Source organism: Heterocephalus glaber, unplaced genomic scaffold (assembly GCF_053883595.1).
Source record: "Heterocephalus glaber isolate CG9 unplaced genomic scaffold, H.glaber_assembly_v1.0 deba00001472, whole genome shotgun sequence".
NCBI lineage: Eukaryota > Metazoa > Chordata > Mammalia > Rodentia > Bathyergidae > Heterocephalus > Heterocephalus glaber.
The window spans coordinates 24,601,476-24,617,165 of record NW_028258315.1 but is presented as its reverse complement, the minus strand read 5'-3'; the positions used below and the strand labels follow the sequence as shown (position 1 = coordinate 24,617,165).

At 41.0% G+C, this 15,690-nt stretch overlaps 4 protein-coding genes across 5 annotated transcripts; 3 read left to right on the top strand and 1 right to left on the bottom strand.

The window, feature by feature from the left end:
* Positions 1-115: 115 nt before the first annotated feature.
* LOC101700399 (histone H2A type 1) lies at positions 116-550 on the top strand. The gene has a single exon (XM_004847541.3). The coding sequence runs from the start codon at positions 116-118 to the stop codon at positions 506-508; it is 393 nt and encodes a 130-aa protein (XP_004847598.1). The 3' UTR covers positions 509-550.
* A 189-nt stretch (positions 551-739) lies between these two features.
* On the top strand, positions 740-4,969 carry LOC106007632 (histone H3). The gene has a single exon (XM_021260498.2). It carries the CDS (start codon positions 1,766-1,768, stop codon positions 2,174-2,176), a length of 411 nt encoding a protein of 136 aa, XP_021116157.1. The 5' UTR covers positions 740-1,765; the 3' UTR covers positions 2,177-4,969.
* Positions 4,970-5,148: 179 nt separating this feature from the next.
* LOC101699549 (histone H4) lies at positions 5,149-7,205 on the top strand. Of its 2 annotated transcripts, none has more exons than XM_004847539.4 (2): positions 5,149-5,556; positions 7,002-7,205. In XM_004847539.4, exon 1 carries the CDS (start codon positions 5,221-5,223, stop codon positions 5,530-5,532), a length of 312 nt encoding a protein of 103 aa, XP_004847596.1. In that variant the 5' UTR covers positions 5,149-5,220; the 3' UTR covers positions 5,533-5,556; positions 7,002-7,205. The 2 variants fall into 2 exon arrangements, with proteins under 2 accessions (XP_004847596.1, XP_004847597.1); XM_004847540.4 differs by lacking the exon at positions 7,002-7,205 and adding an exon at positions 6,288-6,993.
* A 3,773-nt stretch (positions 7,206-10,978) lies between these two features.
* On the bottom strand, positions 10,979-11,487 carry LOC101699198 (histone H2B type 1-C/E/F/G/I-like). Its single transcript, XM_004847537.4, has one exon. The coding sequence runs from the start codon at positions 11,439-11,441 to the stop codon at positions 11,061-11,063; it is 381 nt and encodes a 126-aa protein (XP_004847594.1). The 5' UTR covers positions 11,442-11,487; the 3' UTR covers positions 10,979-11,060.
* Positions 11,488-15,690: the final 4,203 nt, after the last annotated feature.

Sequence of the window (15,690 nt, the reverse complement as noted above, 5' to 3'; positions counted from 1 at the left end):
CAAATCAAAGAACGGAATTTACAATCCATACTGGAAGTATAATTACTCGTCATTTGGTGTGGAAAGTATCATATTGCTTTTTTCTTTCCCTAGTTGTGTAGGATTACATTTGTTAATGTCAGGTCGCGGCAAGCAAGGCGGCAAGGCTCGCGCCAAGGCCAAGACGCGCTCCTCTCGCGCGGGGCTGCAGTTCCCCGTGGGCCGCGTGCACCGTCTGCTCCGCAAGGGCAACTACGCCGAGCGCGTGGGCGCCGGCGCCCCGGTGTACCTGGCTGCCGTGCTCGAGTATCTGACGGCCGAGATCCTGGAGCTGGCGGGCAATGCTGCGCGCGACAACAAGAAGACGCGCATCATCCCGCGCCACCTGCAGCTGGCCATCCGCAACGACGAGGAGCTCAACAAGCTGCTGGGCAAGGTGACGATCGCGCAGGGTGGCGTGCTGCCCAACATCCAGGCCGTGCTGCTGCCCAAGAAGACCGAGAGCCACCACAAGGCCAAGGGCAAGTGAAGTGATTAGAAACTACAGTGATTCCTATTTCCAGAAAACAAAGGCTCTTTTCAGAGCCACCCACATATTCATTAAGAGGGCACACATTTCCCATGCTGACATAGGTGATTTTTTTGTAATTTCTCAGCTTCGAAGTACAATTCAGAAGCAGAAAAGTTATTGCAAGAGTGTAATTTTTAACTCCAGGTCGTTTTTACCTGGGAATTAGAGGTAATTTGTGCAGCCTTGCTTCGGTAGTGGAAAATCTGTAGGATCCGATAATAGGGAGAAACAATGGTCGCTGAAATGCAAATGTAGTTAGTGACCTACTGGGGTGAAAGTTTGCAACTAATGGAGTAATCACAAAATGCTTTAGAAAGGGAATTCTGCATGTTAGTGTGCCCCTGTGTACTTAGTGTTTTTGTAAATGCGTTTAATAAGCCGTTCTCCATTTACTGATCCTGGTCCTCAGTCGTAAATGAAAATACAAAATCATGTTTCTTAACAGTCAGGTTGGCTGCTAGGCAGCGATGTCCAACCTGACCTTGAGAGGACATATATTTTGTCTGGGCATAGTTTTCAGTACGTTTACACAAATATGTGTTAATGTTTTGTATTTATATGAGAAAGCTATAGTTTAAAGTGTTTATGTAGTTTAACATCTGCTGTTCATTTACAGTTAATATAGCACTTTAACATGCTTAAGAATTACTAGTTTACAAGTCTATTTTTAATGTAATGTTATGGTTTCTTCAAAAATGGGGGTTAAAAATATCACTTGGCCAATCACATTTTGCGCGTTTTCAAAAAGAGAATGAAAGTAAAGCCAGTTTTGGCGCCAAAATTTAAAAATTGTATTTTGTAAGCCGTCTATATCATTCTAATGTCTAGGTAAAATTCTCCGAAGCTCAGTGAAGGAATATCTGAAATAAAAGAGAAGGACGCTACAAGCGAGAGAGGTTAGAAAACAGGAATTAAAGGTTAAGAGAAATATGTTAATTTTTGGTTTAAGTGCAAGCGAGGTTTAAATGATTCGGAAGCAAACGTCCCAACCAATGCTTGTGTTTCGAGCTTCAAGGTAACAACTGCCTGGTCCAATCAGAACGAGACTCTTTTTATACACACACACACACACACACACACACACACACAAGCTCGTCGGTCCAATCAGAACGAGACTTTTTACACACACACACACACACACACACACACACACACACAGCTAGCTCGTCGTCGGTCTCCATTTTGTTAGTACTTTCTTGTTTTGTCGCGTTTGTAATGGCTCGCACTAAGCAAACCGCTCGCAAGTCCACAGGCGGCAAGGCCCCGCGGAAGCAGCTGGCCACTAAGGCTGCTCGCAAGAGCGCGCCGGCCACCGGCGGCGTGAAGAAGCCGCACCGCTATCGGCCCGGCACTGTGGCGCTGCGCGAGATCCGCCGCTACCAGAAGTCCACCGAGCTGCTGATCCGAAAGCTGCCGTTCCAGCGCCTGGTGCGCGAGATCGCGCAGGACTTCAAGACCGACCTGCGCTTCCAGAGCTCTGCCGTCATGGCGCTGCAGGAGGCGTCCGAGGCCTACCTGGTGGGGTTGTTCGAGGACACCAACCTGTGCGCCATCCACGCCAAGCGGGTCACCATCATGCCCAAGGACATCCAGCTAGCGCGCCGCATCCGTGGGGAGAGGGCATAACTTTTTTTTCCTTAGCAGTGCTCAACTGAACCCAAAGGCTCTTTTCAGAGCCAACTACGTGTTTGTAAAAGGTGTGTAGCACTGCAGTAGTGTTGGAAAAGGAAGGTATTTCGCAAACGAAGAAAATCCCCATTCTTGTGAAAGTATTGGTGTTTAATTAGTGAATTTTAATTCTGAATGTCCTTTCTATTTTAGCGCTGCTTCCGGTGAGCTGGACTGGTTTGGGTTTGATTACTTTGTTTCTGGGAGCTTTGGCCTTCTGTTCCTAGTCTATTTATGCCGTAGTCTTTTTGGTGTTCTACCCACCTCAGTCCCAGCAGTTGGGGCCTTTAGGGTCCTATCATTTCTAGCTGTCGCCATGAGCCAGCCCATCACCTTCCTGAGGTTCTTGACTGAGCCCTCCCTCTTGCTCTTGATCTTAGCTGCAAGTCCTGATTTAAGCTTGAAGGGAGAGGCGAGGTATCCTTTGAGTATGATTCCTCATGTCCCAGCCTGACAAGGTTATTCTCTTTTCAAGGTTCCTAGTGCTTTGAGCGTGGCTAGAGAAAGGCCTCCTTGGGTTGATTTCATGGCTTTGATGTGATGATGAATGTGGTATGCTGGAAAGCCCTGTTCTTGGAGGCCTTGTGCCCTGTCTCCACCCCCCCCCCCCCCCCGTTTTTTTCACTTGCGGCTTTTCTGCTGGAAACAGCAGAAGTCTTGGAATGTGGTTTTGGACATAATTTTACCTTTAAGTATTCTCCCACCATGCAAATATAGTTAGTGAAGGTAGCAGTTTGGTCATTATACCATTTCCCATCTCACCGTGGATGAGCTCTTTCCTTGATTTGAGTTCCTACATTGATCTAATAGCCATCATGACCTGAGAAGGGGCCATTGGCTCCCAAGTGCCAAAAGCAGCTCTCTTACAGAGTAAAGGTAAGGTAAAGGGAATGAGGAGGTTAGGGGCCTTCTATTCTCATGATCAGGCCTTTTGAATTTGTAGTCACTGGTCCAACTCCTGTTTGTTATTTGAGAGTGCCTCTTGATCTGGAATGCTTTGCAAGGCAAACAGATTTCATGGGCTGCATAATTATGGGGCAAAGAAGAATGTGGGTAAAGGTCACAACTCATGGGAAAACGTCCACTTGCTTTTACCTTCAGTAGGACTTTTGCTCACCTTCACATTTTGGAGAAACATAGAATTCTGGCCACAAAAGAACCTGTACTCAGAAAGAACACCATTTATTATTAACCATGAACTTCTAAACTAATTCCAGAGATATACTTAAGTATATCAAGAGGCTATTTGTCCATGACCTTAAAGATATAATCTATTGTTGGAGACTGTTTTTAATCCCTAGGACATTTTACCTTCATTCCTAAGGGTTCAGTAAAAATTGAGGCTATTTTTCCAAGAAAATTCCATAATGTTTTTACCCTTTATCAGTGAAGAAAACCAGTGTCATTTATCCTTACGTATCTCCATTAGATTATTGTTACTAACATGATTTTCATCCCCAAAATTCATAGAATTTCTTAATGCTCCTCTGCACATTTATGAATCCCAGAATCTTTCAATTGTCTCAGGATTCTGTAGAAGACTTTCTCACCACTTCGGGTGCCATGCATTTGTTTGTACATTTAATAAAGCTTTTGGGCCCCTTTCTAGAATGTTTTTAAATACTTGATGTAAAAAACATGGAATTACAAAGGGAAACAATATAAACATAGCATCAAAATATTTTCACAGTCAAAATTGGTAAAATATTAACCTAATTATATGCTCCCTCATTAATATATTAAGTAATAGATCTATGGATCTAAGAAATAACTGAGAAAGCAATGTTTAAATAATATGAGATACTGACAACTGAAATGCTGTATGAATAATAGCATATGTAATATCACTTAATACTGTTATCTGAATTTATATTTTGTAGAAATGTTAAGGTGTGGTTGGAGGTTGGAAAAATAAAGATCAAAAATATTTTTCTATCTGGATTCCACATCCCTTGAATCCTGTCTATATATCCTAGGTTAAAAACATATTCTTCAATGTTTACATGCAATATAAATCTGAGGGACAGTTGTGATGAAGTTGGTCTTTTCCACAGATCATGGAGAAGCCCAGCCTTCTGTCCAAAGTACGGGGACTCCTCAGTGATGTAACAATGAGTTAAGTATTTATCATTTTGAGGAGTTTTACAACTAAGTTTAGCAAATGAGGATTCTCTCTTCCGATCATTACTTTGAAGAAGTGAACCTTGCTGGAAGATGAGAGCAGCCACAACGGTATAATACAAGGTAATAATGTTTGGCTGTTATTAAATTGTAATTTCGGTATTGTTCTAAAATAACATCATACATATAAAGTGAGTATATAGCTTACCCACGGTCACACAGCGGGTGTGTGGAGCATGGTCTTGGCTGGTTGCTATGATGCTGGCTGGTTGGGGAGATAGCATGTAGTGATAGGCATAGAGCTGTGCTTGATTAAGGATACAATCAAGCCATAAAGCTTGAATTCCCAGAACTAGGATCTCTTGCCTTCGGGATAGCCCCATTTATAAATCTTCAATGCAGCCCTCAATGCTTTTAACCTGCTTCACCTCTAATTCTGTAACCTTCACATACTTTAGTCCCCTCACTAGGCTTGCTTGCTAACGAACCCTGCTGAGGTAACTGCACATACGTGAATCAATAAAATAACCTTGGATTCTTAAACAATAAAGACATGAGTTGCCTAAAACTATATTTAAAGCGTGTAATACGGGATTACAGCACTTGTTTCATAATTGCGAATTCTGAGGTGCCACCGCAGTGTCAATCTCCTTTGTGGAAAGCATAGGAATTGGCCTGTCACCAGTTCCTTCCGGCTCTGCAGTTGCTTCAGGCTCCTCCCCTCTCCTCCAGTCTGAGCAGGAAAAAAATACGCAGAAGGGTTGAAAGCACAGTTCCCGCCCCTGCGTTTCAAGTTTCCAAACAGGTCCGCCATCTTATTATAAAAGTTCTGAGCGATCGGCCTAAAAGCCTTGTGCTTCTTGCTCAGCGTCTCTTTTGCTATGTCTGGACGCGGTAAGGGAGGCAAGGGCCTCGGTAAAGGTGGCGCCAAGCGCCATCGCAAGGTGCTGCGCGACAACATCCAGGGCATCACCAAGCCCGCCATCCGCCGCCTAGCCCGCCGCGGTGGTGTCAAGCGCATTTCTGGCCTCATCTACGAGGAGACGCGCGGGGTGCTAAAAGTCTTCCTGGAGAACGTGATCCGCGACGCCGTCACCTACACGGAGCACGCCAAGCGCAAGACGGTCACGGCTATGGACGTGGTCTACGCGCTCAAGCGCCAGGGACGCACGCTCTACGGCTTCGGCGGCTGAGGCTAGGTCGCCTGAGACACCTAAGTAAAGCGTCTATTTTCTATTCAAATCAAAAGGTCCTTTTCAGGACCAACTACCTGTTTCACTCTAAAGAGTATGCTTGATTTTTTTTTTTTTTCTTTACGTAGATTTTAGTTACCTTTCGCTAAAGGCCTTGGGTGAGGGAAACAAGTAGGGTGGTGCTGAAATGGGATGGAGGCGGGCCCTCTGTAGGTTCTATGCGCTAACTCAAGGTTTTAAACGTGTCCTGAACTGTCAGGTGTAAAGGTTTGCTGTGTATTGCTTTTGACTTTGAGCTGCAACTTCCATCTGTAGCTATGTTTATTTTAGGAATCAGTAAGAACTTTGTAAATTTAGCTAATGTTGAATTGCTGTGGTTACATGCTGGGCTACATGTTGGAATGGGTGTAAGAAACCTCCGTTTTAATTCAAAGCTCACCACTTTTTCAGTATCAGGAAACGAGTGTTTACAAGTGGTCTAGTCAGATTCTTAAATCAATGGCAGCTTTTATTCGTTTATCCAGGAATGTCACTACGTCCTATTACTGTAATGGGTTTTAGTCTGAATTCCTGGGATTAGTGTGTAAACACAATTAAAATATATATTATAAAAATCATGACAGGACAGGTAACTTGAGCCAGAAGCAGCATTTCCTGATCTTTTTTAATAGCATGTGACTAAATTCTTCCCAGTTACTCTGAGGAATGAAAGTCACTCAGATCTGGACTTAACCTTGTCTCTTTCCTCTTATCAGTTAAGGTGTTGTAAACAAAGCATCAGACATACAAGACCGAATTGGAAGGAACCAAAGTTTCCTGATTGATTGCAAGAGGTGCTTTGCAGAATTGGAATAATCACAATAAATCTTTTCCACTAGAAAAGTAGATGTTTTCAAAACCTTTCAAAGCCTTTGATATAGCAGTTTAACTTTATCATACAAGATACTGTTTTTTTCAACTTGCCTGGCAGCCCTTACCTTGACCTGTAACATTTTAAGGAAAGGTGATGTTAAATGATCCTCCTTAACTGTTATTTCTTGCACTGTGTTGTATTGTGGGAAGAACCCAGAACTGTATTCAGCATACTTTAAAAAATCAAAGGATGCATTTTCCCGTATCTTAGGCAGTGTTACTTGGGTATTTCACAGTATTCTGTTTTCCCTGTGGAGAGTAGTTCTTAATATATGGATGAAAAAGTCCTTTGAAAAGAATTTATTTAAAAATACACATGGACATAAAGCATTTCATAGGGTTATTTATCCTTTGAGGCTTACCTTCCTTTTCTGTCATCCTCGAATCTGGTACTTAGAGCTGAGATCTAGAAACCCAGAATTTACGGATATAGAAAAAAGGGCAGACATTACAACAGTGGAGAACAACTTGAATATGTAAGTTAGTTTTGTCACCATTCACTGAGTGCTGTCAACAGACCTATATATTCTCGAATTGGTCACCTCTTTATATTTTAGATTGCAGAACAGAAGAAAGCCTCCATTCTGAAGAAGGATTGATTCTCAAGTTTGAGGCTCTGAATTGAATCTTACAAGAATGAGGAATACAAAATAAGAAACAACAGGGATTTTATTTTGTCTTATAAGAAAGGTGAATTTTATCTTGATCCTTTGGATTTGTCTTCCATTTGGCCACTTTATTTAATAAAGTCTATATATTAAGTAGTTGGTCATTATGCAAGTCATATGTTAAGTTTTTACCAGGAAACAAAGTCGGGGACTCCTACTTGCCAGGCAGACACTGCACCACTGAGCTACATTCCCAGCCCCATAAGTTAGATTGATAGGAAACATTCCTCATATCCCTTTGAGGTTTTAGGAAGCCTTGAACTGAGGGATGCTTGTGATAGCAGTGAATACCTTACAGGTTTGGTACTGAATAGAATTATTTGCTAAGTATTTTGACCAGTGCATGTCACATGATACTGTCTGTATTTTGGCTATTAGTATTTCTGTAACTCTTATTTCTCATAACAATAGAATTACCTAGAAAAAAGGGGCATTTGAACCATGCAGTTGTGTTGTTAAGGTTTCAGAACTGTAGCTTTTTTTCCCTAACCTTGGCAGTCTGTAGCATGTTGGTAACCGCTATTTTTCCAATATTCATTACATAGGATAACTCCCTTTTCAGGCAGAGTTCTGCCCCTTTTTCTCTCTTACCCTTTGCCCATCTGCCGCAGGATGATGCAACAAGGACTTTGCCAGACAACAGCTCCTTGGTCTTGCCAGCCTCTACACCCATGAGAAATAGCTTTTGTTTCATTATCAATGGCCCAGTCACTGCTGTTCTATAATAGCAGCACAAAATTGACTAAACCACTATCTTTTTTTTTTTTTTTATTACCGGGGATCGAACTCGGGTCCTTGTGCTTGCAAGACAGGCAGCATAACTACTGAGCTAAATCCCCAGCCCAAACTACTATCTTTAGTATGGTAAGGGCCCAATAAATGCTAGCTATTTGTTTCTTCACATAAACCCAATTCATCAGTAAATTCTCTTGACTCTCTCCTTCCCAGTTCTAATAATTTCACCACGATTATTTACTGTAACTTTTTTTTTTCCTTGCTTCTTTTTACTTTTTAACCTCATAAAAGCCATTGTCCACATTACAATTTAAAAGGTGCTTAAAAATCCCTGTACTGTGGTATGAATAACCTGTTTATAGCTTGTGGCATATAATGTACCACATTCAGTCACATATTTAACCTTCAGCCTCATAGTTTAATACTTTATTGTCTCTAGTATCTTAGCACACAAGCCTATTTCTTTAGCACAAACTCCTTTCTGTAGTTTTTTTTTTTGTACCAATACTTACCTTGTCCTGGAATCTTTATTTCTTCAATTTTTGGTTGCTTTCTTTACAGAATCACCTAGTCTGTATCATGCCATTTGGCTTTATTTCTTCACAGCATCCAGAACTCTCGACTTGAAATTACTCTGCTGAGATGTCAACTTGTTTATTGTCTCTCTTCTCTCACTAGGATATTTTAGCGCCAGGACAGCTAACTCTGCTCATTGCTGTGCCTGAGATCTGGCACAGAGGCACTATAACTAACAATTTGCAAAATCCTGAATGGAAACTTCTGATTTTATTTATTTATTTATTTATTTATTTATTTATTTATTTATTTATTTATTTGTATTCTCTGACCCTGTTACTGCTACTGTGTCTTTAGCTTGAATTTTTTTTTTTATCACTTTTCAGTGACATTTTCCTCCAATCTGTCTGGTCTCCTACCATCAAAAGCAAGCTAATCATGTCAGTCCCTGCTCAGAAGCGTTCCATTTTGTATGGCCTACAGAATAAATCTAATCTTCTTGTTTGGCATATATGCCTTTCACGATCTTATAACTTCATCTTTAACACAAGGAAAGCAACATATGGATGGGGAAGCCTTATTAGGCTTGTGTCTCATGGTAACTTTTTATTTTAGTAAGGTAAATTTCTGGCTTTTATCCTAGACCTAATGCAACAGAAATGTTCTGATTGGGACCAGCATGGTTCTTTAACAAGCCTTCCAGGTGATTCTTATGTACGCTCCAGTTTAAGAATCACTGTGCTATATCCTTCTACATAATTCAGTGCTTGCCACTAGAATATGAGCGAATAATTGTTGACCTTCAGCCTCCTAGATACTCATTTTGCCTGTCCAGAATGTCCTTGTATGAGACAGTACAGGTGCCTAATCAAATGTCATTTCTTGTTTTTTTTCCTCTCTAATACAATTTTGATTTTGCTTAGTTAACCCCTTGTTCCCTGTCTTGTGCTCTGGAGGAGGCAGAGTTCCTCCCAGATTTAGGGATCTTATCTTGATTCAACTACACCAATCTCTAGGGTTCTATGAACTTTATTAATGAATGGTTTGGAGGTTTTCTGGGGCTATGCAAACCTTTTAACAGTGGAGACTAGTTTCTACAACATGATGAATTAGCTGAGCTTGGACTTGATCAGTAAACTCTGTGTGTGTGTGTGTGTGTGTGTGTGTGTGTGTGTGTGTGTGTTGGGGGAGGGGTGTTGAACCAGAGGCGTTTCAGCTGAGAAAAATTGCAGGGCCCATAGCCCAGAGGGGTCATAAGTAATTCCAAAAACTGGAAAAAGGTGAACAAACAAAAATATAGAAAAAACAAAGCAAAACAAAATCCAAAAATCAAAAAGAAAAAAAACATTGTTTGAGTTGCAGAGTCAGAGGAAGCTCAAACTTTGCAGTTTGAGCCCATAGATTCATTTTGTGATTTTATGCCAAGAATCATAGAAAGGATCAGAACATGGGTACATACATGATCAGATGTGCTTTTAAAATGACCACCGTGACTCTGGAAAGGAAAGTAGGTTCAGTATGGACTAGGAACTTTCAGTGTATCTCAGACTAAAATAAAAGTGAGTAGGTAAACTTGAAATGCAGTTGGAATTTGGTAACTTTAACATAAAAACTTGTTTCATTTTTGCTTTTACTTTACCTTGTTGAGAGAATAAAAGTTTATATAAACTGTTGGGAAGTCTGGCTATAAGTACTTCTCAAGGATCCATTATTTCTGGGTAAGTTTAGTATTTCCAGTTAGGGATTGGGAGCCTCTAACCAAACCTTTATCTTTCTTTTCCCCAAAAGCCTCTACCCTGAAGGGACTGGAGAAATGAGGGAGAAAAACTTCCATAGTCTGTTTCTAGCAAAGCAAACTTCCAGAACCGTGTCCAGCACATGAACACTAAACAGCTACACCCAGAATAAGTGTGGATTAGCGGTAGAACACATGTAGCAAGGCCCTGGGTTCTATTCCAAACACTCCCAAATCCACTTCCACAAAGACTGATCTGCCTAGGTCCATACTTTGTTTTCATTCCCAGGATTGCTAATTTTTTTAAATTGTTAAGATTAACTGGAGAACAAAAGATAGGAAGGGCTCAGGGTAGGATAGGAACTTGCAAGTAACAAGAATAAATTGGAGGCTGAGTCAATCCTTATATTCTCATAGGCTTGGAAACTGAAGTCATGAATACTGAGAACACTTGCACATCTACTTATGAAAAGAGGTCACTGAAGTAGTAAAATGTCTATTTAGGCCCTAGACACACCCCCAGCCCCAACCTAACTCCTGTGCAAGTTTATGGGATTAGCAGTAAATCTAAGCCCTTAGAACAGAAAGGGATGACGTTAGACACTCCACTCCAACCTCACATGGAAACAAGTTTTCAGAGAACTTTCAGGTGAACATTAACTCTTACCAAAGACAGGTAACTCTATGGACTACTAACTTTATCAAACTCTGCAAACATCCAACAAACTTCTTAAAATATTTAAAAAGGTACCCACTTTACAGGCAGCAGGAAGCAAGAGCTCGGAGAGTGAGCAGTTGCAACTGAGGACTGCTGTGGGGCCATGGACAAGCAACAGGAACGGGTGTAGCGCCTTGCCAGCGGTGCCGCTAATGGAACAGGGTTCATCAGTGCGCAGCTCCAGTTATGAAGAAATGGGTGGCTCTGAAAAGAGCCTTTGGGTTGCAGAGAGCGGCGCGTGCGCTCACTTGGAGCTGGTGTACTTGGTGACGGCCTTGGTGCCCTCGGACACGGCGTGCTTGGCCAGCTCGCCTGGCAGCAGCAGCCGCACGGCCGTCTGGATCTCCCGCGACGTGATGGTCGAGCGCTTGTTGTAATGCGCCAAGCGCGACGCCTCGCCGGCGATGCGCTCGAAGATGTCGTTGACGAAGGAGTTCATGATGCCCATGGCCTTGGACGAGATGCCGGTGTCGGGGTGGACCTGCTTGAGCACCTTGTACACGTAGACGGAGTAGCTCTCCTTGCGGCTGCGCTTGCGCTTCTTGCCGTCCTTCTTCTGCGCCTTGGTCACCGCCTTCTTCGAGCCCTTCTTCGGGGCGGGAGCTGACCTAGCTGGCTCAGGCATACTGATTACTGTTCGTATGGGTTGGAGAGAATGCTATCTGAGCATTGAGAGTCTCCTTATTTGTAGACAAAGTCATGCAAATGAAGATTTGAGTTTTCCTATCTCTGATTGGTTCATTCCAGTGTGGTTTGTATGCAAAAGATGACGTCTAAGTGAATCTTGCATTGGTCAAATCCTCAGAGCTCGGCTCCCCTCCCCATTCAGGCTAGCTTCCTTAGCCTCCTTGATAACTTTTCCACAATAAATACCTCTTATTCTGAACACTTTAGCTTTATTTACAAGAAGTTGCTTTCTCCTATGTTTTGAAGTGTCAGGCAGGCAAACCTCGCTGCTCAGTTACGTCTACGAGTTCATTTGAAATCTGGAAGAGCAGAATTTTACCTTTGAGTCTAGATTCTAGACTAGTGGCAGAAAAGGAAGAAGTGAGATCCCAGCGGCCGGCAGTCACGTGGACAACTCCAAGCCTGTCGGTTTCGTCCTGCTGTGTATAGGACGCAGATACCGCAGGAAAGGAAAGGGAACAGTCCCTGGAGAGGCAACAAGACAATTCCGCGGAGAGATCGTGTCGGAAGATTTAGCCAACATGGTTGGTCCCTCCCATTGGAAAAGAGTGAATCACACCTATGATCGCCAGAGTGAAGACCAGACAAATGCACAACCTGAATATCCATCCTAACCAGTTAAAAGATGAAAAGAAAAAGTGTAAAATGAAAAAGCCTTATATCGAACAGGGTTACTTCCATTTTCTTTTTTACTGAACCTGGCTTTGGGAGTGGGATTCTTCCATTCTCATGTTTTCTTTCTACAGTATCTTTCCTATCTTTAAGGTACTTTTCTAGGTTCTCCTACCGTGCCCACTCTGACCCGCTTCCTGCGGTTAAGTCCCTAGGAGCACGACGCGCCCGCACAAATTCTTTCTACAGGGAATGGTTAACCTCAAAGGATCACTAAGGGGAATTGGAGGCGCAGAAAAATCTGTTCATAAAAATCCTGTAAACTACCCCTATCTTGCATGTAATTTTCCACCGTCAACTGCCTTAGCCCAAGCCCTTAATCCTGGTTTTATAATTTACTACTCTTATCTAATTTACACGTAAGCACAATGTACACAATAATGTACATGTAAGCGCAATGTGAACTGCTGCTTTGGGTCTTCATTTTCTTGTGAGAACTCATGTATATGTAAAATTTATTAAATTGTGTGTTCTTTTCTCCTGCAGTCTGTCCTATGTCACTTTAACTCTGAGGCTCAGCCAAAGACCTTAAGATGGTAGAGAAAAAATTTTCTACCTTATATATGTATTTTGAAAAATAAATAGGCTAAGGCTTTTCAGCTATATAACTAATGTAAAAGAGGCTGGATCTGTATGTAATTACATTTTTTATGGTTCGTCTTTCTGTGTTTCTGATTGATTAGATATTTATTGCTATTTCTTATTTAGCTCCTGATTATCACTAGAGCTGCAAATTTTTATACATACCTTCGTTGATATCGTTGTCATTGCTCAGCTGGGTCTTATGCTGTGTTTTTGGCTTATTTTTCTGAGCACACCTCCAATTTTCTTGACAGTAGTCTTTTATAGGCATGTTTTCCTTTGGGGGGGCCTGCATCTGGGAGGATTTTTCTGTGGAGGTAATTCAGTATAACTGCTTCCTTTCTGCTACAGTCTTGCTACTCCAAATGTGGTCCCTGGATCAGCAGTAACAAGTCACTCCGGAGTTTAGAAATGCAGTGTCCACTCAGTCCAGATCTAAACACACTGCATCCTAAGGTGGGTCCCAGGTGTTACGGACCCACACTGTAGTGTAAGAAGTGCTGTGCTAGGAGCTGTGGGTGTATTTGCCTTGCTGCCTCTGTTCTTACCTTCAGTGGAGATGCTAGAGGCAGAAAAAAAGAAAAGGCATCAAGGGACATATTTCCCTCAGTCTTCCTCTATGCCACATTTTTTCAAACATGATGCGTTTTCCATTCTTTGTCTATGATTTTTTTCCTTTTTATATATGTATTTGAAAAAATGAATAGTTTGTATTTTCAGAAATATAACTAGTGTAATAATTTATAAAAGCTTGTCATTAGCTTTATTTACTTGTTAATTTTATATTAGTTTCAGCAATATCAGCTGATTGTTAATTTAATAGTTTGGAATTTGATGATATTCCCATTATGGAGAAAGGCTTCCACTGAGAACCAAAGCTGTAGAGTTTAGTAAATATATAGCTATTTTAGGTGTGACATTTTCTGTAAAAAATGGCTAAAATTTGACCTGACTGAAATTTCTGCTTCTCCATGAGATTTCACTTTAAAAAGGACATCTATTTGTATAAATGTATGTGATCATTGTTAAGGCACACCGCCTGAGAACACAAGACCTTTTTAGACTGACATTTTCAATTTCAGAGAAATATGACTAAAAAAAATGAGAGCACTAAATCAATAAAACTTTATTATTTGCCCCATAAGTATATTCATTTGGATTTAATCCAAGGCCTCACTCCTGCTAAGCAAGTAGTTTAACACTGAGCGAACCCCTTTTCATTTTCATTTTGAGCCAGAGTCTTGCTAAGTTGCCCAGGTGGACGTGAACTTGTTTGTGGCCTCTTGCCTCAGCCTCTGAAGTAGCTGGCCTTACAGGTGTGGATCACCACATCCAGCTATAACCAATCTTTTATTTTTTTTGTCTCTTAATTTTTAACTATAGCCAATCTTTACAGCTATTGGGTTTATAGGATTTAAATCATGAATCTAAAGGACCAGGCAACTAATTTAAATGTGTGCATCATAAGTAAATGAACTTGGCTTTTACATGACACTGAAGAGTGGTGAGAATAGACCCAAAGTGCAATGTTTATTCCATACCTACATAAATTTTGTGAAATAAAAAGTGTACAAAGGAGATAAATTAGTCCAAATATTATGTCAAGAAACAAATTTAGACTTAGGAAGGGGAGAGATTTTTCTTAAGAAAGATTATTGATAAGTAATACACTGTTATAGTATGGTGAGGGTTGCTATTGTGTAAGATTTGCAAATTTCACAGGGTTGAGGCAAGACAGGATTGTCCTTTTATAGGAAAGAATGAAAAAGACTAGAAGGCTTTGGGTGTGGGGAAGTGGGATGAAAAGGTCACCGGATTGGATGGATAACTGATCAAAGAATGTTTCACTCTGAAACTACTCATGTTCTCAGCAGTGACTCTTTTTATTTTTTTCCACCATTACGTTTATTTTAGGTATAAAATACATTTACGTACATCATTGGGATCTTGTACCATTACATGAGTATCTTGGTTCCAATTTTTTTTACCCTTCCCCTGCCCTCCCCTCACCCCCTCCACCACCCCTCCCCACTTGCGAAGATCCCGTTTCCATTTTTTTCCTTTTCTCATATTTTTTCCCTTTTCTCATATTTTTTTCCCCCTCTTTCCCCTCTCCCCCACCTCCCCCACCCCCTAGAACTTTGCTTCCTATTACACAATATCAATTACATATTTTTAAAATTAAAATATCAAGGCCTAGGAGACATTACCACAGATTTTACAGAATTTAAAAGGATATAGAAAGCATATTACAAAAATCTTTTTTGAAATAAATTTGACAACTTCTAAGTACCTTGGAAGACAAATTAATGAAACTAACTCTGGAGGAAATATAAAATTTGAATAGCACCTATTAAAGAAAGTATATTCCTAGCTTGAAAACCTACCTATATGACAACAGCAGGCTCATAAACATTTTAACTGATAAATTATATCAAACAATTAAAGCAGAAAAAACAAGGAATACTTCTCCTCTCATTTTAGGAACTCAACATTGTGCTAATCCTAAAACTGGATAAAGATAATAGAAGAAAAAAGTATGAACATAGATAGAAATTTGTTTAACAAAACAAACTATTGGAGGTCAGATCTGGCAGGATGTAGAAAAGTGGTTTTGTTATAGGGATGGCAGTGTTGGTTCAGCATTGGAAGATCCACCCCCAAAAGTCATCATTTAAACAGAGGAAAGGAAAAAGCCACATGGTCCTGTTACTAGTTGGAGAAAAAGTATTGGACTAAATTCTACAGCTGTTCATGGTAAAAGCTATCAGGAGACTAGAAGTAGAAGAGAAACTTCTCAACAGATTAAAGACATGTACTCCATACTTCCAGCGAGAACGCCTTACATAAATGGAGAAGATACAATGCTTTCTCCTTAAAGTGGGGAACAAGGGCAAATATGCTTACTCTTTATCTGTCCATTAAACTTTGAA